This window comes from Ambystoma mexicanum, chromosome 9 (assembly GCF_040938575.1).
Source record: "Ambystoma mexicanum isolate Mex_15411 chromosome 9, UKY_AmexF1_1, whole genome shotgun sequence".
NCBI classification, from domain to species: Eukaryota; Metazoa; Chordata; class Amphibia; order Caudata; family Ambystomatidae; genus Ambystoma; species Ambystoma mexicanum.
In genome coordinates, this window is record NC_090931.1 from 256,454,599 (window position 1) to 256,476,971 (window position 22,373).

The 22,373-nt window shown below is 44.7% G+C and overlaps 1 protein-coding gene across 4 annotated transcripts in view; it reads right to left on the reverse strand.

Annotated features, from left to right (window-relative positions):
* The window catches only part of LOC138487933 (germ cell-specific gene 1-like protein), a 225,660-nt gene that overhangs the window by 38,869 nt on the left and 164,418 nt on the right, over positions 1-22,373 (reverse strand). For 3 of the 4 annotated variants that reach the window (XM_069614567.1, XM_069614566.1, XM_069614568.1), the window contains 2 exons: positions 17,167-17,319; positions 13,539-13,650 (listed from right to left, as the gene is read on the reverse strand). In XM_069614567.1, the coding sequence (XP_069470668.1) occupies positions 13,539-13,650; positions 17,167-17,319 (265 nt within the window). The remainder of the gene's footprint in view (positions 1-13,538; positions 13,651-17,166; positions 17,320-22,373) is intronic. The other variant, XM_069614569.1, reaches the window with a different exon arrangement.

Here is a 22,373-nt window from a genome sequence, read left to right on the forward strand (position 1 = left end):
CTAACCTGGGACCCCACAGGCGTCCCGGGTTAAAACGACAAATCCTCTTTTTTGGTAGCACACGTTACTGCTTTGCAAATCTAGATTGTTAATGGCATTCCTCCCCCATTGTGGGGGTTGAAGAGGTGTAATGCTCCAGAGATCGCGTTATGCACTCTCGCTTCGATTGGCCTGATAACTTGGCCTGCTGGCCCTTTATTCACTGTTCCAGTCCCTGGAACGCAAGACGAACGCTACAATATTCCCATTAGCATAACACAAACTAACTGCAAATGGAAATGTTGAAAAATCAAATTGCGTATATGTCCTTTAATGATTTTTAAACTGTGAAAGTTGGTTCATAAAGGAACATTTACTTTGTTTACGGATGGCTTTCTTTTTGGAAGGACAGCTAAGAAGGAAAGTTGCGGACGGCAATGAGCAAAGAGGCATCAAACAGTCATATGGGGAGGTAGGTGGACAGGGAAAATGTTGTGCATGTGTTATTTGTAAGGTAGGGGCAGTGTTTCTCATGCTCCTTCATTACAGCAGTGGTGCTGTTTCTTGGGGAGGAGGGATGGCCGTAGCTCATGCCGTTTTCAGATTAATAGTACTTTAGCTAAAGGTATGTACTGTCTACTACGTTGTTAATGGCTGACTACGAATAGATGTTGGAGCTGTGCAAGGGAAATGTTGAAGGTGAAAGTTCCTACATCAGTAAAAAATGTATTTCCACACTGTCCACGAGGTGTAGATCTTATTGTTAAGTGTGTATGGATTCTCGGACACGTCACCTTGCTGTGCGCCAGCATATGGTCATGTGGCATTCTCTGCGAGATGTGCATGGAAGTCAGATGTAAGTTTACATTATGGTTACGTGCCACTACTAGAAACCGATGCACTTTAGTAAAAAAAATGTGTTAAGGGGACGTTATGGTTAAGTTGCCCTACTAAAAACCTGTGAAATTCAGTAAAAAAAACTTTGTTAACGGGACGTTATGGTTCAAAGTAAAAACGAAAAACCCTTGAAATTCGCCAGTTATGGTAAGCTAAGCAACCATAACTCGCGCCACCACTGTGCACTGCTAACACTAACATCCAGGACATCAAAGATGACATCAGAAATGTCATTGATGACATCACTGATGACATCAGATGTATCTTTACTTTGAATGAAAAGTCTGTAGAAGGTAGTCTTATTATAATGTTGACCAAAAAGTGTCAAGGATCATTGGAATAAATATCAAGTGCTAATTAGTGCATTTAGCATAGGTTTTTAGTAGCGCAACTTAACCATAACGTCCCTTTAACAAAGTTTTTTTACTGAATGTAAGATATATATACCATAATGTAATATGTATATGCAGTAATACAAAAAATAGTATTATTAAATAGAAATAAGCATGTTGCTCTTTGATTGTTTAGTATATGTTATATGAACAGATGTAAATAGTCGGGTGTGCATGTTATAAGAAAAGTTTGCACACATGTTGTTTTGTAAGTGGCATGAGAAGTGCTACAAAACAACAGCCATATATGTATTGGGATATATTTTAACATTTCTAAATATGGGTATTGTGAAAAAATATTATTGCGCCAAATGTCTGTATGTATAAAAAAGAAATAAAGTTTAGAAGTTCAACATGACTTTGTACACATGAAAGTAGATGTAGATTACGTTAAATTGTTGTGTAAGTGATATATACATTCAAACTAATGTAAATCAGATACACTATAAAAAGAGATATTTTAAATATTACCCTACATTATAATATATTTAGCTTCGTATGTTCTTCCAACTGTATACCATACAATACATCAAAATAAATTACAGGTAAACAAAGTTGACCTTAGATTTACAACAAACAATGATTGAACCTTCATAAATGTATATATATTTTATGTTAAACAAAATAGTAGTACAATTTAGAACTGTTATTTTAAGAATCAAACCTTCTATTACCCAAGTCTTATATGAAGTAATTAGTGATGTCATCAGTGATGTCATCCTAGAGGTCATAGGTTGCGCAACAGGGGGTGTGAAGCTAAGGTTACTATAGCTGAATTTCAGGGGGTTTGTTTCGTTACATTTGCAGGTTAACATCCCTGCAACTGAAGTGTTTTTCCTGAATAAATATATATATAAATATAGATAACCATAACTACAGTTCCGCTACCACAGGCCCTGCAAAATATATATATATATATATATATACTGATACTGATACCCCTCCTTGAGAGTAGAAGGGCAAGTTCCCAAAACTTCCTTTCTTTAAAGCCTGCATAGCGCTTCCCCCAGGAGACTGGTGGCCTGACTGAGTAAGAGCAGAGTGACGAATAAGAGGGAATAAGGGGCAAAGGGGCTTCAATCGTACAACTTACCTTTTTTTCTCAGTGTGGGGCGGAATTAAATGTATTTACAAGATAGTCTGATGTCAATTTCAGAAAATTAGTGTTGGATATTTCCTGACTCTTATTTGCCAAATGACGCTGAGGACGTATATGTTTTCCAGGCATCATTCGGAAACTATGAAACTATGCCACACATTCTTCCTGCCTATAAGACTTTGGAAAATATAAAAACCCTACTGCTATGCCAGCTCTTTGAGCACATGCTCCTTAGCTCTGTAAAAAGGCCTTGAAGCTAGACTTGGCAGGCAGCACACATTAATTTTGTTTTAATCCCATTCATATTACAAGAGAATTTTGTAAAGCAGTTAAGCCGTAGATTATCTGCTGACAGTGTGTTGTTTTTAAATTACCTTGTTTAAACCCATATTTAATTAAATTCAAGCGAGCTTCTAATAGTTCTTGAAAATGAATGCCATTGGCAAATGTGGGATATAGTTAAGCTTTATGATGTTTTATAGTTTAATGTTTTGTATGGTTTTACTTGTTTATAAAACCTTCTAAAAGCGATGCCATGTTTGCAACTGCTGGAGCATCAGCAGCAGCCATTTTGTTACTTCTATTACGCCTCATGGTTAAGATGGAAGAAATGTCCCATTTAGTCAGATGCAACGGTACACGACAACTTGTCCGCGATTTGTAAAAAATGTGGGACACATGTACAAAACAGGAGATAGGAAAAAACTGTGCGGAACATACAAAATAGAGAATCACAAGTACTTGCAAAATATACAGGTATAATTAGCGAACCGCAAAGTAGCAACTCAGAAAACATTCAATAACAAAATGTTGCTCGCTGGGCATTGATGACTTGACAGGTCCCTGGATCCATTGTAGGGCGAGAAAAAGAGTCGAGCATTAGGAACCACACCCTAAGCGCATTGTCTATCCCAAATAAGTTTAATAAAAAGAGAGGACAGCGGGCTCTGAAAAGGCCCCAGGTGCAACAGTGAAGACCCTGACCAGGGCAGCAAGGAGGGTTAGCTGGATACACACATGGGAGGTGTGCCTCAAGGCAATGGCAAACCCTTTAAGAGGAGGGCCAAAAGTAGCAAAAAGTGCCATTTAGTCCAGTAATCTGGCAAAGGAAATGCATGTCTGTCCACTTACTGACAGCTCGACAGGGTGTATAATCATGCTGCCCCTAAGGTATTCCTCTTCTTGAAAGGTTTCCCTGATTGTCAATAAGGTACACGATTATAGGTAAGAAAGGAATCGGCATTACATGTTGTTGGGCTCCCTCTCCGAGCTCAGGCGGGTCGGGGGTCTGAGGGGGGGAGACCCAGGACTTTTGGATTGAAGGAAAAACACCTAGTCCTGGGACTCTTGTTGCAATACCATTACCACATCATCTGACTGTAACCCTTAAGCTGCAATACCACCTCCACTCTCCTCTGAAATAAACTCTTGTCAGGCTGAACTTCATGACTGGTTCCCATCTATGTCAATCACCATAAGGTCCTCCCACGTTCCATGATCTCACTACAGTTGTATAAAAGGATGTCAACACAATGAAGTCACCGGTCACCTAAGAAGGGTGGAGAGGTTAACCCCCTGCTCACCAGCAGCATCAACCCAAAGGGGAACAAAAACAGAAATAAACACAAATGCTGCTATTTGCCCTGATTTTAAATGGGGGATAGGCATGTTGCTGCCAGGTTTCTGTACACCGCGTACGTTCCACAGTGTGGTGTCTAGTACATACACTTCATAACCAATGAAAAGAATTTATTACAACAGGCCCCAAAAAGGGAATCATTGGCACCACTGTCAACAACTCTTCAGTAAGGGTTTCATGTCAGGCAGACTGCAAGTTATAAGTGACTAGTGGCTCTCAGGGGGACCACCTGCAGAGTCAGAGAAGTGCCACGTTGACCGGCGGCAAGCCATACAGGAGAAAAGCAGTTGCAGGGATACCCATAACATATGCGAGGCAAGGCTTAGCGGTTCACTCTGCACAGCCACACTAACCATAGCAGCCCAAAGCAAAACAGCTCAGGAACCAAATTCAAATTTCAGTAATCAATCCTTGGGTGCTGCATGAGTTCACCGCAGCTGTGTGCAATATTTCTTTAACAGAGCCGAGAGGTGGGTCTGCTGAAAATAAAAGCACCTGCCGTTTAAAGTGGGTGTGGTGGGTGTTGAAATGAAAAAGACAGTGTGAGGCGAGAAAGGATGATCAGAAAGGGGACTGTGAAGCGAGAACGAGGTCAAGGCAGAAGTGGGGGTAGAGTCAGAAGGAAAGAATGCATAGGTGGATGAATAGACCAGATAGATCAGATGGGGAGATGAGCGAGAAAGGGAGGCAGAACAGACCTGGAGTGAGAGAAGAGAGCAAAGGAGTCAAAACAGATCAGGAGGATAGAGCAACGGAGGTGAAACATGCCCGGGGGAGGAGGAGAGAGCAAAGGCGTCAGAACAGATCCGGATGGAAGAGGAGATAGCAAAGGAGGCGGAAAGGGCCTGGAGGGGGACTAAAACAGATGAGTCATACCAGATTCAGAGAGGAGAGAGCAAAGGAGGTAGAACAGACATTGATGGAAAGAGAGCTGAGAAGTCAACAAATCCTGAAGGGAGAGAAGAGAGCAAAGGATGCGGAACAGACCTAAAGGGGGGAGAAGTGAGCAAAGGTGTCAGAACAGATCCGGATAGGATAGGAGAGAGCAAAAAAGGTGGAACAGACCTGGAGGGGGAGAAGAGAGCAGAGGAGTCAGAACAGATGAGGAGGGGAGAGGAGAGAGCAAAGAAGGAGAAATAGAGTTGGTGGGGAGAGAAGAGGGCAAAGATGGAGGAGTAGACTGGGAGAGGAGAGAGTAAATGAGTTAGAATATATGTGCACTGTGGACCGGGTGATACAGAAGAGGAATAGAAAAAAATCACCTGTCCATCTTGTGCTGGCAGCAACTATGGCAGAGACAGTTGCCAGTATTCCATGGCGCAAAACAGAAACTCCATGCACCCCCTGAATGTGGTGCAAGCGTGGCAAGACATGAACTGGCATAGACCATGCAGGGCCACAGGCGGGAAGTACCACATAGAGTGAGACCTCAGCACCTGAAAACAGTGACGCCAGTGCAAAGAACCAAACTCCCTAAGAAAAAAGGGATGGGGAGGCTTAAACCCCATTGACGGTGCGTGATCTTTGTTGGGCCACCAGGAGGCTCAGCCTACAGATCTGAGGGAATGGACTTGCAGCTTATGATACTCAAGCAGGCTGAAATTGCTCCTTTTTCACTTTGTTTGAAAATTCCACATTCGTTTACCCATTCCATCCCAAGCTCCGGGCCTATTTGTGTGCTAAAATGTTAATTTGTGGCACATTTCTGGAGTCTTGAGTTGTCTATTGATCCCCAGGCCGTGACATCCTTGCACTAAAATAGACATTGCAATGTGACGTTGCAGTGTATGGAACACACCAGCATACACCAGAGGGGGAATGAGGTCCTGTTCCCACTTACCGCCTTTTCGGGCAGTATGGACAAGGACATCTACTGAAGGACAAGGACGAGGACATCTACTGAAGGACAAGGACATCTACTGAAGGACAAGGACGAGGACATCTACTGAAGGACAAGGACAAGGACATCTACTGAAGGACAAGGACATCTACTGAAGGACAAGGACATCTACTGAAGTGGTGGAGATCTGCCACGGAAGGCCTGCTTCCCAATCCTCTCCTCTGTTGAAGCCGCAGAACTCCAAGGTGCTGGAGGCAGGTTCAGCGGCCTCTTGGGCCCCAGCTGTAGACCTGTGGGAGTGGGATCGGGGTCACCTTGATTGGCTCACGTCACCAGAACCCATGAAATAGAAAACAATCATCCAGAGCGAGAGGGGGAGGAGAGGAAAGAGGGAAACGGGGAGCAAGGAGAGAGGCAAGGAGTAGCTGAGAGGTGAGGGAAGGGGCTATGGCGAGGGAACTAGTGTGTGAAAACTGAGGGAAAGAAAACGCAAGAGGATCATGAAGTGAGCAAAAGAAAATTGCATTAGGAAGATTTTTTTTATCGTATTAATTTGTATAGTTTTATAAAGTATTTACAAGGCTCATATGTGCATCAGAAATACGTTTCCATAGAGTGCAGGTTATAGCAACATATATAGTCAGACACTCTTTGTACTAAGCATTCTTCTTATGCTAATTAAACTCAGTAATTATTGTATTTCTAAGACAAATTCCAAACGTGAACGATCCTGTTTACTAAGCAGAATCTCCCTACATATAAAGCAGAAAGTCTGTTAGTTTGTTACTTATACAATTCCACACTGTTCCATCAATCTGCACCACATTTTGCATAGTTACTTGTTAGGGCCCTAGGGACATTACTGGCTACATGACATTTGAACACCCCACCGCTTTCCCGGGATTGCAGCCCCTTCACACATGAGACGGTTGCCTGAAATCGGCGAAACATCAATGGGGTCGTAGGTGGACTGGGCAAAGCACATTTTAAGCATCTCGACACGAGGAACAAAACTCAAGGATCCCTATGGGACCTCGAAAAACCATTTTTCAAGGCACTAGGATGCACCATTTCCAAGATATTTGCACCGCAACGCACTGCACCGTGCCAGGGTGAGGCGGCAGGTGTGAAGAGCGCACAGCAGGTCCCAGCATGTTGCAGCACAACTCTCGCCTCCCCTCCATGTCTGCTCCAGGGTATGTCAGCCAGGCACATGCACCCATTCTCAGTGCAGTTTCCTGCAGATTGCAAAACACATCAAGTGATAAGCGACTCGGAACATGAGAGTGTCATCATGCCTGTCTACAGAACCCGTGTGGAGTACAGGTACATTTTGCTATGTAAATCCCTTATGGTAAAGAAAATTGTAAGAGAGGATGGAGTAGCAGAGTGAGAAGGTCCCAGAAGAGAAGGATTGGAAAGAAGTGAGTTTATTCATCCTGGGTAGTCCTGGGGCTCTTACAAGGATACAAGGGGGTGGATTCAAATCAACTGTGCTGAGGCGACAAGTGGACGGCCCAACATGGGTGACTGAAACATTGCCTCAGGGAACTCAATATGGGCAACAGCAGGCAGGAAGACACAGGAGATGCGAAGGAGAGGAGATGTGGGAGAAGTTCAGTGAAAAATGACAGTCACTAGAATGCTTTGTTCTCATGACAAATAACCGCTATCTGCCACAATAAGGTAGGCCTCTGCCCCCCATTAAAGATTGCAGCAACCTTCAGTGCGGGAAGATGTCAACTTTACTCTTGGCAGATCACTCAGTGTCTGCATGTCTACAGGTATGTAGTCACTCTGGAGACAGCCATAACTACACAGCAAGGTAGTAGAGAGAGTAGGCGCATACCACAAAGCACCACACATGTATATCCATCCCTGAAGGCCATCTCTCCCAGCCCCACTCCATGACATTATTTTTGGCTATTACAAGGTCGTCCACACTCACCACCAATGAACCAATCGTTGACAAAGAGAACAGTTGTTGGCCTTTGTGTAGACATGCAGTTTGTATTTTCTGGGCACTGCCATAATTGTACTACCTGGTGAAAAGATGGCAACAGCAGGTAAATTATTTTAGTACCTGGGAATATTGTAGTACTGTCTGGCAAACACCAATAAAATGCTTATAAATCTGTTGGCTTTGCAAATGCTTCTTTTTAACAGGAAATCAGTCCGATGCACAAATGCAAGGACAGACATATTGCTTTTAAATAAAGTGACTGTAGGCACACTTAGTCAAGCCATGTTTATTACAACCAGGAGCTGGTTTACAGCTGCAACTGAGCATTTACCTTTCACTGGACGACTTAGAAGTAACAACGTCATCCCTTTAAAATCTCAGAGCTGAATCAAAGAGAATAAAGGGAGAAGGGGGGGTCTTCTGGCTGGGGAGAGGCCGATAGTGCATTGGAATGGCTATAGCACTGTGCAGGTGTAAGTGGATCTAGGTCACCTGGCCTAAGCCCCGCCTACCTGGTGCCTAGCTGGTTGCCGCTCCTTTTCACCACTTAGCAAGCCCCGCCCACCTGGTGCCTTCCTGCTTGCCACTCTTTTCCCTACTTAAGGAACCCTCCAGCCTCTTTTCCTTTGCAGCTGGGGAGCAGGTGTAAGTGGATCTAGGTCACCTGGCCTAAGACCCACCCACCTGGTGCCTTCCTGCTTGCCGCTCCTTTTCACCACTTAGCAAGCCCCGCCCACCTTGTGCCTTCCTGCTTGCCGCTCCTTTTCACCACATAGCAAGCCCCGCCCACCTGGTGCCTTCCTGCTTGCCGCTCTTTTCCCTACTTAAGGAGCCCTCCAGCCTCTTTTCCTTTGCAGCTCGGGAGCAGGTGTAAGTGGATCTAGGTCACCTGGCCTAAGCCCCGCCCACCTGATGCCTTCCTGCTTGCCGCTCCTTTTCTCCACTTAGCAAGCCCCGCCCACCTGGTGCCTTCCTGCTTGCCGCTCCTTTTCACCACTTAGCAAGCCCCGCCCACCTGGTGCCTTCCTGCTTGCCGCACTTTTCCCTACTTAAGGAGCCCTCCAGCCTCTTTTCCTTTGCAGCTGGGGAGCAGGTGTAAGCGGATCTAGGTCACCTGATCTAAGACCCGCCCACCTGGTGCCTTCCTGCTTGCCGCTGCTTTTCACCACTTAGCAAGCCCTGCCCACCTGGTGCCTTCCTGCTTGCCGCTCCTTTCCACCACTTAGCAAGCCCCGCCCACCTGGTGCCTTCCTGCTTGCTGCTCTTTTCCCTACTCAAGGAGCCCTCCAGCCTCTTTTCCTTTGCAGCTGGGGAGCAGCTATAAGTGGATCTAGGTCACCTAGCCTAAATCCCAGCCACCTGGTGCCTTCCTGGTTGCCGCTCCTTTCCACCACTTAGCAAGCCCCGCCCACCTGGTGCCTTCCTGCTTGCTGCTCTTTTCCCTATTCAAGGAGCCCTCCAGCCTCTTTTCCTTTGCAGCTGGGGAGCAGCTATAAGTGGATCTAGGTCACCTAGCCTAAGCCCCACCCACCTGGTGCCTTCCTGGTTGCCGCTCCTTTTCACCACTTAGCAAGCCCCACCCACCTGGTGCTTTCCTGCTTGCCGCTCTTTTCCCTACTTAAGGAGTCCTCCAGCCTCTTTTCCTTTGCAGCTGGGGAGCAGCTTTAAGTGGATCTAGGTCACCTGGCCTAAGCCCCGCCCACCTGGTGCCTTCCTGGTTGCCGCTCCTTTTAACCACTTAGCAAGCCCCGACCACCTGGTGCCTTCCTGCTTGCAGCTCTTTTCTCTACTTAAGGAGCCCACCAGCCTCTTTTCCTTTGCAGCTGGGGAGCAGGTGTAAGTGGATCTAGGTCACCTGGCCTAAGCCCTGCCCACCTTCTTAGCCCTGCCTCTTCCTTCCTGCTCTTACCTCTTAGATAAAGGGCGTCTCTCGCCCGGGCGTCCAAAGTGAAGGGCAGTCAAAGAAAAGGGCTATTGCTGTTTGGACCTGTTCAGACCAGGAGGATCCAGGGTCTGACCCTCTGCTAAGACAGCAGGTAAGCATGCACCAACATGTGTTTACACCCTCTGTCCCAACAGGCCATCCCCACCTTTTCTGATGCCTCCATGTTGTTCCCTTGTGCACCCCTCCTTCCTACACACAGGAGTCTGTCTTGATACATTCTGGTTTCACCATCACCATCTTGTGGCCAATGCTGCATTTTACTTTTATGGACTTCATTGATTCATGGTGCGTCACCCTTTCTCAACTCTTATGCTGGACTTCCTTTGCATCTTGTACTCATGGTGGCCCTGAATCATGCTATTCCATCTTCATCTTGTATCCTAGCTTGCAACATTATGTGTTACTACTGACTTCTGCAATTGTATTAGCTCTCCTCTCTTGCTTCTCCACTCTTTTTGACTGCTTAATCTCTGTTCTCTCCTCCCCTCACCTATCCCCTCCCTTTTCCTATCTCCTCCCCTCCTCCCCTTCCTTTTTCCTATGCACTTACTCTATCAGAATTGTCCCTGGACCTACTATGATAGCAACCTCGTCTGTCGCTCCCCTATCCCCTTACTGTTGCCCTCCCTCCAGCACTATCTGAAACGTTGTCAGGCCTAGTACGATAGTCACTTGTTTTGTTCCTCCCCTCCCTTTCTGCACCCCTCTCCCCCACTTTTGTTTTCCTCCAGCTCTACCAGAAATGTCGTCAGGCCTAGTACGGTAGTTGCCTGTCTGTTTCCATTTCCTTCCCACTCTCCCCCTCCCTTCCTTATCTATGTCTTAGCACTTGCACTATCTAAAATGTCGTCAGGCCGAGTACGATAGTTAATTTCACATCCTTACTGTTCATGGCCTGTAAGAATGTTGTTGTATTTTCCCTTGTTCCCTTCCTTGCCTTGAAGCGCTTTGAAACACATTGTGTATAGGCGATATATAAATAAACTATCATATCATATCATATCATATAGGCACTAGTCTGGCCAAGACCAGTGAATGAGCTGCAAAAAATCCAAATAACATCCCTAAATACAGCATCCATTAGCTATGTACCCCTCCTCATGTCAAGTCTAGCTTATATCTTCCCTTCTTTGCCAATTGATTGGGCTTAGAAGTAGCGCGAAAAGCAGAGAGCCACTGACAATAAAGCGCAGATTCCTGCAACTATCTAAACCTTCCATTTACCAGTTCTTCAACTGAAGTTCACCCGTCTACACTATGTGCAAAACCATGGACCCCAGGACCATGTGACCAACCCTAAGTAGTGGACCACACATTGAAACCACCTTGACAAAGACCAGGATTGTCTAGCAAGTGGGGCCTGAAGCTAATGTACATAGGTTCACCGCAGTTACATTAACATCTGTAAATGCCCACACTACACCGCTCAGTGGGCATTTATAGATGTTGGTTTGGCCTTGCCCGCTGAGGCTCTACCCTATCTACGCCTCTGACTTTCATACTTGTAAAGATGTGCAATTATTCTGTGTTTACATGCCATGCAAACTGTCTGATTGTAGTACTGGCTACCAAATAATGTTTATTCCGATAAGAAGTAGGTATGGGCACGAGTTTATGGGCAAGGATTAAGTTCTGTTGATATGCCTCGGATCAGTTTGAGCTCTCAGTGAACCAAGGGATACTCTTTAGCACGAGACCTGGGAGACCTGGGACTGCAGTGACTGTAACATGAGTATGCTGTTTCTTTGAAAAAGTTGTAATTAAAATTAGCAAAAACTCCCGATTTTGAAATGGGATTACGAACTTTCATTTCAAACGTGCTAAAAAATATACATGGGGAAGTGGAAAGGGATACTTAGAGAGAGTGGGAAGCCGGAGTGACCCACCACCCCCATCATAAGTGCAACAAGAAGGGGCAGGGAAAAATGCAGTTGAAAAAACAGGTCCACTATCACAAGCAGCGTTGGTGCAAAACGTTATGCCACTCCAGGGGTAGTTATAATTTGGCCACAATGTTTCCTTTACAAAATGGATACATTTGATGTGTTATGGGCCAAACTGGTGCCCCTATAATGGCCCTCAGTTTTGGGTGCCTTGGGAAACTGCATGGAATAACTTTATTGTAGCTGAGACTTCATCACAATTACTATCAACACTGTATACACACACATACTACAGAAGCCAGCAAGAGCTGTAATCCCTAGTCTTCAGGGAAAATACTTGATAATCTGACCTGCTCTTTGTGGAAGGGGCAGCAATTCCTGATCAAGGAAAATGTTGGGGTGGTCAGGAAAGTTCCCACTGAGATAGAGGGGTTCATGTTATGCACGTCATATTTGAGAATGGGGTGCAGCGAAACTGGTGCGATGTCGCATTTTTATAAGTATCAAGTGCAGTTAAATGTGAATGGGATGTGTTATTCAAGCGTTACTTTGTGTTCAAGTTGATATATGTATGATTTGCATGTGCGTAGAAAGATAAATGCCAAATTAACCAAATGCAATATAAACACGATCCAGATATGATGTGCCACGAAGTGCCTAGGAGCTGGGCGACGAGGAGTTTCATAATGCATATGCAAGGTAGGGGACTTGTCATAAAGAACCCACTGTAAAGAAGAGATGGTAGTTATTAAACATACATGCACACTGATATACTTACACAAGGAATTTATAAATCTACATGTTGTGGGCTTTTTTATACATCGATTACACTCTGCAGTCAGGTGTTCACAGGGTGAATTCTGAGCGTCTGGGAACAACTGTTTATGCAGGGTTTCAGAGGCTGGAGGAGAGGCAATGAGTAACAACAACCATAGCAGATGGTCAGCTTACAAACTGGTCAGCTTACAAACTAGTTAGGGTTTTGTATGGCCTAGTAGCTCAGCAGAAGGCATATGTAATCTTTTTTAAGTGCATGAGAGGTTGCAGAGAGATCTGGCCATTTGCTTTTGACCAACAATATACATGGGATGAATAACGCTCGAGGCCAGAGTCACTGATACTCCCTGTGTTTCGATTGTTTTCTGAGGAAGTGGCCAGAGGCCATGAGTGTTGAATTGGTAGTTGTGTAAATTAGAATGTTTCAATGACACTAGTAAGCCGGGGTGGGTTAGATGGTTCTCAGCAGTTCAAAGGGAATCTGTTTATTCTGCTCTTCCTCTTGTCTTTTGAAGTATTTGTGCAAACGATGTGCAATTACATTTAGGATTAAGAGGTGTCAGACCAGCTGGGACTTGTAATGAATTACATTTGTATGTGAATGTGTAACTATATGATGATGTCATGACCTGCCACAGGCAAATCCTGAAAAGGGGTGTGCTATGAATATGATCTGAAGATGGTAGTTAAGATAACTGTAACCAATGAGAACATGAGAATTGGAGAAATATTGGATTTCATTTGTATAGGTCTTGTTTAATCACATGTGGGGTGTGGATTGTAATAATATATATGGAAGGGTTTTAATTGTTGCAAAAATGTATACATTGTGTCAACGTATGTAGTTCGGCAAGACTTGATAAGTTTGACCCTGTGGCATCACTTAGCTCCTCCCCGTACGATTGTACAATAAACTTGCTTTACGTACAAACATGCACTCGCGTGGTAGGCCGTCTTGGGTTAAGGTGATTAGGGGACCATCTACACAAAAGCAAGCATATACAGGGAATAGTTGCACCAGGTGGGGTTCTCACTATTCAGAGGAAGTGCTACCTTCTCGCAAACACTAATGCATTCTTCATTGAGTAGAATGGAGGACACTGGTCAGGGAGAGTTGTACATACTAGAAAGCCCAGCCATAGTCCCAAGAGTGCGGCCTCCAGTCCTCTGGTCCAAGGCTGACGGTAGCCTGGAAGACCTGTGTGTACATCATGTGAGCCACCATCCCAAGCAGACCTGAGGAGAGAAATACAGAAGAAAATATAAATAAGACCATTTTTAAAACCATGCAAAAATAAACGGATGCCCTTGTGGCTTCCTGATTGTGGCACTGCTCTGCTGCCCTGTTTTAGTGCACTGTTTGTTTAACTCTACTTGTAACATTAGTGTAGTCTGGGCTGGCCCATTTGAGAGCAGGTATCTCATTTAATGATGACATTTTGCAGATTGTATCAAATCACTGGAAAAAATCCTTTAAATTAAATATATTCCAACGTTAGCAATGCGTTGGTTAACCCACAACAAGCGAATGAATACGAGTTAGGAATCTGTGGGCCGCATGACCCAATCTCCTCTACGGTGCCTCTCTCTGTAGGACAGGGGTCTGCAACCTGCGGCTCTCCAGATGTTTTGAACTACAACTGTCATCAACCCTATCCAACATAGTCAATTTTCAAGAATTATGGGAGGTGTAGTTCAAAACAGAGAGCCACAGCTTGCCTGTTGAAGGGAATCCTGCAAGCGGCAGACCGCAAACACTGCCAGTGCGAAAAGGCTGTTTAATTGTCAGAAGTTGCATTTTAGAATTGCTGTGTAACAAAACATGACCAAACATAATGTATGACATTTATTATGAGTATCGTGCATTTATGTGTATTTATTAGTGAGGGAGGGAAGCAGTGCTTGTGCCAGAAATAATTCACATAAGTAACCTACAGAACGGTGCATTCCCAAAAAGGGTGCTTTAACATTGGCTGGGGCAAATTTGTTGGGGGAAAAGCGTCCTTTAGGAAGGTGCAGTGGGGTGAAGTAATCAGTGCATGGTTTAGTCAAGCATTGTAATTCCACCATTTTAACAAAGGACGGCTCCTTTTGCGTACTCCAGATCAACACCCATGGAAGAGGCGCCAGCCAATCAGGTGGGCACGAACGCGGGCCTCACTAGTGTATGCCATGTCATGCTATATGGTAACGGCAGTGGTCCACCCAGGCCCTCTGCACCTCTCCGGCAGCCACCATTTGTTTTTGCCTGCACACTATCTTCTGCATTGCCTCCAAAGGCGACCTACCAGTGCTCCCCCCACCTCTGGCCACCTGCCCCCATCGACCCCGTGGCCCCAGCCACTGGCTTCCAACTACCCCGCCTGCAGGTCCCTCGCCAGCCTGCTTTCTCCATCGCTGTCATAGAGAAAACGATTGCTCTTTTCTACGTACGGGGTGGATATCCTGGTTTGTAATTTTTTAAGGGAATTTTCAGAGTGTGAAAAGCAAGAAAGTTTTTTCGGACTGCCCCCGTATTGTGGACCTCCAAATAATGTTATCCCGATCTTTTGTTTGGACGTAGAACAATTGTTTTTTAATCCCCAATCGTGTAGTATTTATTGAATGCAATATATTTAAAATGATGCACAGGATAAGCACCCCAAACTCAAAATGAAGGTTAATCAAAAAAACAGTGATATTGCAAATACCAACTGTTTTGACCAATATTGGCAAATTTATGCGATGTCCCAATGTTTTCACCACAGCAAGATGGTAAAAATACATCAGGCATTTGGGAGTTTTTAAATACTGCACGTAGTAAAATGATTACTGCCTTTTTTTAACCTCATGTCAGGGTTTACAAAAAATAAAAAATGTATTTCCTTAAAGGGCCTGACATTGTGAAATGTTAAAAAAGAAAACAAATATTTCTATTCCTGTTGGAGAGATAGCAATGCACGTGAGACAGCAAAGGACCTTACCACTGCTCTTCCATTTAAGAGAAAATGCAAGACAGAGTCAGCAATGACCTTGTTATGCACTCTGGATCGCTTTGCACCCATTCTAAATAGACACAGGGTATTGTGGATTTGGGATTCTCTTTGAAATGTGCAGAAACACCCATTTGAATGTATGTAGGTGTAATGCGCACATTCAGATGCCCTTTCAAAATAGGGTCACGTTTTTTTTTTGGGTGCAGTTGATGAGATGAACAAGTGCATCCATTCACTGGCGACAAAAAGGTTTTGAGAATCTTCCCCATATTAACGGTACCGTTGCTACCATCAAGTTCTGCGCACGGGTTCCGGTACGGCCACCTGGTAAAACCTGGTGGCTCTAAGGGCACCCGCGAGCAGAACTCATAGTATGGTGGTACGGTAACAAAGTGCCGGTAGTGATACCAGTGCCGTTGTTGCCTTACCGCCATACTCGTAATGAGGCCCAATGTACCTGATCTTTAAGCTGTAGTCTATCCCCCAATCATGCAGTATTTATTGCATAGAGTATTTTCAAAATACCTCATGGAATAAATACACCCAACTCACCGTGAGGGTGGGTGGCAATAATAGTCAGTATTTACCCTTGCACCAAAGTCATAGCGAGGCATAGAGAGTCCTTTGCTTGCTTGAATGGCTCACTTGGACACAAGTCCTGTTTCTTGGTGGGTCCTTGTCATGCTTAGTTCTAGTGGTTCATGAAGGTTGATCAAGGGCTGGTGCAGCTTCCAGTTACCTTTGGCCCCCGATTGAGAATCACCAGATAAATAGACTTTTCTCCTCTAGCCAAGCTTCCATAGGTCAATTTGTGCACATTGGATGTGACTGCAAGCTTGTCCATCAGCTGTGCATTAGCGGCAGTAGAATTAATTTTGGTATTAGCATAAATGAGCTAAAAACATTTGGCTTAAAAGATTTGATCACATTTTCTGACCTTTTGTTCAGTCAGATTTAATTAAATATATATATGGGTGTGGGTAAGGGTATAGATTAGGTTGAGGGGAAGCGGGAGTTGCACCCCCCCCCACCCAGCATTTTAGACCAAAGAAAGGTCAAATAAATTTGATGAAATGTGATTAGGTCAAATGTTTTAGGTCAAATAAACCCAACCCATTAATTCTACATGCATATTAGGTCTGACACCAATAAACTGTTGCTCAGACCAATACGGTTATATTATTGTTGGAATGTGGGTGCAAAATGTATGTCTTTGCTTATAAAAATAAGTCTTTCTTACTTCTGAATTTTAAATATGCTTTTGGGATTTTTCCATTGTTGATTTTTATATTTTTGCATCTTGAAGAAAGCATTGTGATTGATAGAGCCTGTGGGATAATAGTTAGGATTGTCTTCATTGTGGGTCTTTCTATAGATTATTTTCCCTAATAAAGACGTAAAAAAAATATATGGAAAATGTATTAGCAATACACGTCTGCATGTATACTTAGTTAAGGCAATGTCGTGAGTTGTGTATTTTGTAAAATTGCATATTTTATGCATTTTAAAAATATATAGAATAACTGAAATAAAATACTCATTTGTTACAACTTTTACATGTATGGAAATGAGAAAGGGATTCGATCATATGTAATGAATTAATTTCCTATTGTACATCTTTGTGAAACTGAGCATACATTCTTTATTTAGGCCCAACATTTCTACATGGCGTTGCCTCCCTAAAAGCATCCGAGTCTGAGCCATTTCCATGTTGCGTTTTGAGCTCAGGCATCAGATGGAAGGCCCTTACTTGTATTTAAATAATGGTGATCCCCACCTGACAGCACGGACGACATTGCAGCGAAGGCGTTGACTTTAAGCCTGCAGACCGGATTTCCTGTGTAGAACATCTCCAGGAGCAGCAGGCCACAGCTGGCTATCAGCAGAGCGATGTAGAGCATCTCAGAGCCCAGCGACAGCCAGAGGATCCCTGCAAGAAGCAACCCCTGCAATAAGCGGCATGCCGCAGTCAACCCAGAACACCCGCCCTGCCCCGCCCCCCAGACCCCCGCGCCCTGCCCCATCATTGGCGTCTACTGCAATACAGAGCAAGGTGTGACAGGTGGCCAGTACGGGCTTAAATGTGCTCGTACCTGGACATCTACACCGTGCATTCTTCACACACTGATGGTGCATTCTTCACACACTGATGGTCGCAGTAGAAATAGCCCAGTACAACCTGCAGCTGAAATCCTGCACTGACATTTGCAGCTAAGAGTCATCCCTACTGTCATCCCTTGTATGTGTGTTTATTTCAAGTAACATAAGCACAGACCCTCAGCACAGACGCCCTCCTTTCTCTGGAAACAACGGCTGTCACTAGAATGATTTTAATACAAAACACTCCATTTGGAATACTAACTACATCACACAGCTCTTACCTAATAACATTCTAATATGTACATGAGACACATTGTAACACCTAGCACCGTCAGCTGAAATACTTTACTGAGTCATGTGGCTGAAATTCGTCACTGACCACAGCTGCGCAACACGTCACTATGACTTGCATCAGAAGTACTTCACTGCAGGTTACTGCTGAAATGCTGCACTGACAGCTGCACAAAAAGTCTCCCCTAACACCATCAGCTGAAAGGCTTCACTGAGACCCATGGCTGAAATTCATCACTGATACCAGCTGCAAAATACTTCACTAATACCTGCGGCAGAAGTACTTCACTGCAATCTGCAGCTGCAACCCTGCATTGAACCCAGCAGCAAAAACTCTTTACAAACGCAATCAGCTGAAAGACTTCACTGAAACCTGCCGATGAAAGTCTTCACTGATACCAGCTACAAAATACTTCACTGACACCTGCAGCAGAAGCACGTCATTGCAACCTTCAGTGGAAAGACTTCCCTGATACCAGCTGCAAAATACGTCACTAACACCTGCAGCAGAAGTACTTCACTGCAACCTGCAGCTGCTGCAATGCTGCACTGACACCTGCAACTAAAAGTCTCCCCTAACACCATCAGCTGAAAGGCTTCACTGAGACCCATGGCTGAAATTCATCACTGATACCAGCTGCAAAATACTCCTGCGGCAGAAGTACTTCACTGCAATCTGCAGCTGCAACCCTGCATTGAACCCAGCAGCAAAAACTCTTTACAAACGCAATCAGCTGAAAGACTTCACTGACACCTGCGGATGAAAGTCGTCACGATACCAGCTACAAAATACTTCACTGACACCTGCAGCAGAAGCACGTCACGCAACCTTCAGTGGAAAGACTTCGCTGATACCAGTTGCAAAATACTTCACTATCACCTGCATCCGAAGTGCTTCACTGCAAGCAGCTGCTGCAATGCTGCACTGACACCTGCAACTAAAAGTATTCACTAACACCAAAAGCTGAAAGATATTACTGACATTTAAAGCCGAAATTCCTTATATGCTAATGCAGATAAAAGATATCTCTGACACCAGCTGAAAAACAAGCATTGGCAATGCCAATAGTTTGGGCGTTTACTGCTGTTCTTTGCATGTTGCATTTATAGGCACCTGGGTGCAAGGAGGAGAGTGCAAAGTTTCAAAGGAGTATGTGATAAGGGGTGCAGAGTGAGAAGGGGAATAGAGAGAGGGAGGAAGCCATTGATGGAGGGCCATTGATGATGAGCATGAGGAAATATGTGCCCCCGCCCCGTTTCCTCTTATATTGTGTACAGCCGGGCGCAAACTCATGAATATGATGCGTGCAAGGATGATGGCGCTCGGCTAGAAAACAGATCACTCAGCAGCCGAATGAATAAACATAGTACACAGGGGTTTAAGTGCCCAAAAGCATTAGTACATACACATTTAAAAAAATAAGCGGCATATAGAAGAGTGCAGTAATTTTGCTCATACTTCGGAGCTTGCACAGCTCCCCGGCAACAACAGCAAGCTGGCAGATGTGAGCGAGAGATCAAGGCCCAAATGGTGCTTCGACCATTTCATCGCCAAGTGTCGGCAAGTTGCCATGCCAACGCCATACACTGCTCCTGAACTCCCCGTTACAACGTTTTTTTACAATAGTAATGTTTTGGCAATATTTTGGTGGTTACTTCGCCAAAACCAACAATTCATTGTACAATTCACTGAAAACATTTGCTGACACTTGAAGATTAAGCGTTTCACCGACACCTGCAGCTTAAGGGCTTTACTGACACTTGAAGGTGAAGGACTTCAAGGACACCTGAAACTAAAAGGCTTCACTGAAGCCTTTCGCTCAGATACTTTACTGACAGGTGCTGCTAAGAGATGTCACTGAGACCTGCAGGTAATAGACTTCACTGACATCTGTGGCTAACGGCCCTTATTGACAACTGCACCAGCAATATTTCACTGACACCTGCAACTAAGACTTTGCAGCCATTTGCATCTAAAAAGACATCGCTGGCAGCCAGCGGGAAGAGGGTTCAATCACAGCCACAGCTAAAAGGCTCCCCCAACACCATCAGCTGAAAGTCTTCACTGATGTCTGCACTTCAAAGACTTCACTGACACATGTAGTTGACAGTTTCCACAGCAGCAGAAATAGAATTAAGATCATTCCCAGAGGCCTGCAGGGAAAATACTTCACTGGCATCTGTAGTTACATTCTCGTTGGATTTCAAAGACACCTGCAGCAAACAGACTTCTCTGCCACCTGCGATGGAAAGACTTCAGTGACATCTCAAACCCAAGGGTTTCCCTGACAACTGACACTACAAAATTCCACTAACACCTGCATCTCACAAACTTCAATGACATCTACAATTAACAGACTTCTCTGGCCTCTGTCCTGGAAAGAGTTCACTTGTACCTGCAAAGAAAAGATTCTACTGCTGCTTGAAGTTAAGAAACCTTGCGCACACCGGCAGCTTTAAGACTTCACGGACAACTTCAACTATGCTCATTTATAAGTCTCCAATGACACCTGGAGCTAGTATACTTCACAAACACCCATAGCCAAAATATTTCTCTGATAGTGTCAGCGTTCTCTGATGCTTCCACATGTCTTTGGTTCTGAGGGTTGTGGTGCTGCAGCAAAGCAAGAGATCATCCTAGTCAGTGAGTAGCAGCACCTGGCAACAGACTGACTATACATCCACCTGAAGGTACACACACCTTGACTTCCGATGCCTTCCTGCACTTTCAAGTCCAACTCTCTATGGTCTGGTGGTCTATCATTTCCATTTGTTTCTGGAGGTTTTTTGTTTCTGTTCTATCATGCATCGTGTTTTCTGGCTTGTGAAGAATTCTGACCTCTTCCCAACTTTCACCTTGGGATCACGAATCCATCTTCGCTCCTACCTACCAATCTTCGAGAAGATTCCACAAATCTTCAACTTTAGCGAGCTCCATTTCCTCATCTCCAATGACCTCCCAGTTGGGTTGCCTGTTGGACTGCCTGGTCTGGTAGGCCTGGTGCCTGTAGAAGGCTGACACAGAGAGAGGTGGTAAGGAGCCTTGAGAATCAAATATTCTAATAAGTCCACTTGTCTCCTTCCTCCAGCCCCACCTGCATGGTTACAGTACTGTCTCCTGTCCACGAGCTCCATGCCTGAGGTTAGATGCCAGTGCCTGTTCTCTGATTCACCTGCCCTGGCCCGCTCACTGACTCCATTGTGCCCTGTGAACCATCCTTTGGCACTCGAGATAGGTGAGACGGTCTGTGCAGTCCAGGGAAGTCTGACCCTGACATCTTCAAAGCTACCTCATGCACCCAAACTGATGAAATTAGCCACAATTCTCCAGTGGTTAGATTTATATCTAGCATGGGTTTAAATGGATACGATGGATGACCGCCAGGAAAATGCTTTTGGGTTGCCTGTTGGACTGCCTGGTCTGGTAGGCCTGGTGCCTGTAGAAGGCTGACACAGAGAGAGGTGGTAAGGAGCCTTGAGAATCAAATATTCTAATAAGTCCACTTGTCTCCTTCTTCCAGCCCCACCTGCATGGTTACAGTACTGTCTCCTGTCCACGAGCTCCATGCCTGAGGTTAGATGCCAGTGCCTGTTCTCTGATTCACCTGCCCTGGCCCGCTCACTGACTCCATTGTGCCCTGTGAACCATCCTTTGGCACTCCAGATAGGTGAGACGGTCTGTGCAGTCCAGGGAAGTCTGACCCCGACATCTTCAAAGCTACCTCATGCACACAAACTGATGAAATTAGCCACAATTCTCCAGTGGTTAGATTTATATCTAGCATGGGTTTAAATGGATACGATGGATGACCGCCAGGAAAATGCTTTGGTTCCTAGTACCGCTAAAGCCCGTCAAACAAAATGACAAGGTTTTTCTGAATGGGTCCAAATGCAGTTCATCTATTCTGCACCCCTTGAAACAGCACTGGCCTCCATTTAGCTGTCAAATAATAGTAGCTCAAGATCCAGCATGTAACCCCCCTACATCAGAATACTTTTATGATACGGCTAATACATGTGAAATATTCCAGATGCGAATATTCCATATTGTGTAAAGCAATTTCTGATTAAACCTACCCATTCCATAATAATCTATCCAAAGGCATGCTCACTTTATCACTCTTAGAAGGTGAGGCCTTAACCTGGGCTACTCACATGTTAAGTTCCATTAATATATCCTCCATAACTCCCAATCAAGAAAATGTATGCATGACGTTATACCCATCAGTCCAAAGGGGCATACATGCTAACTCGGGAACAAGCCACTATAGATTTCATCACTAAAATTGCCTATTCCCAAACGTTAGCCACACAATGAACTGGTCCTTAGAGTCTTACATCACTATATTTTAGGCAGAGCTTTGAGATGACATACTAGATGCGTTAGTCCATGCACACCCGCCACCATCCACTATCGAGAATTTCATTGGTGTGACATTCAGTACCAATAGACATATACAAGAGTGGGGGTAAGAGAAAAAGACAAAAGGGGGAGATTGACCTGGTTCCCTAATTCATCCTATTTGTACGCTGCTGCAAAACCCTTGATTCCAGAAGCATCTAATCCAGAATCCATTCACAGTGTTTGAAAGG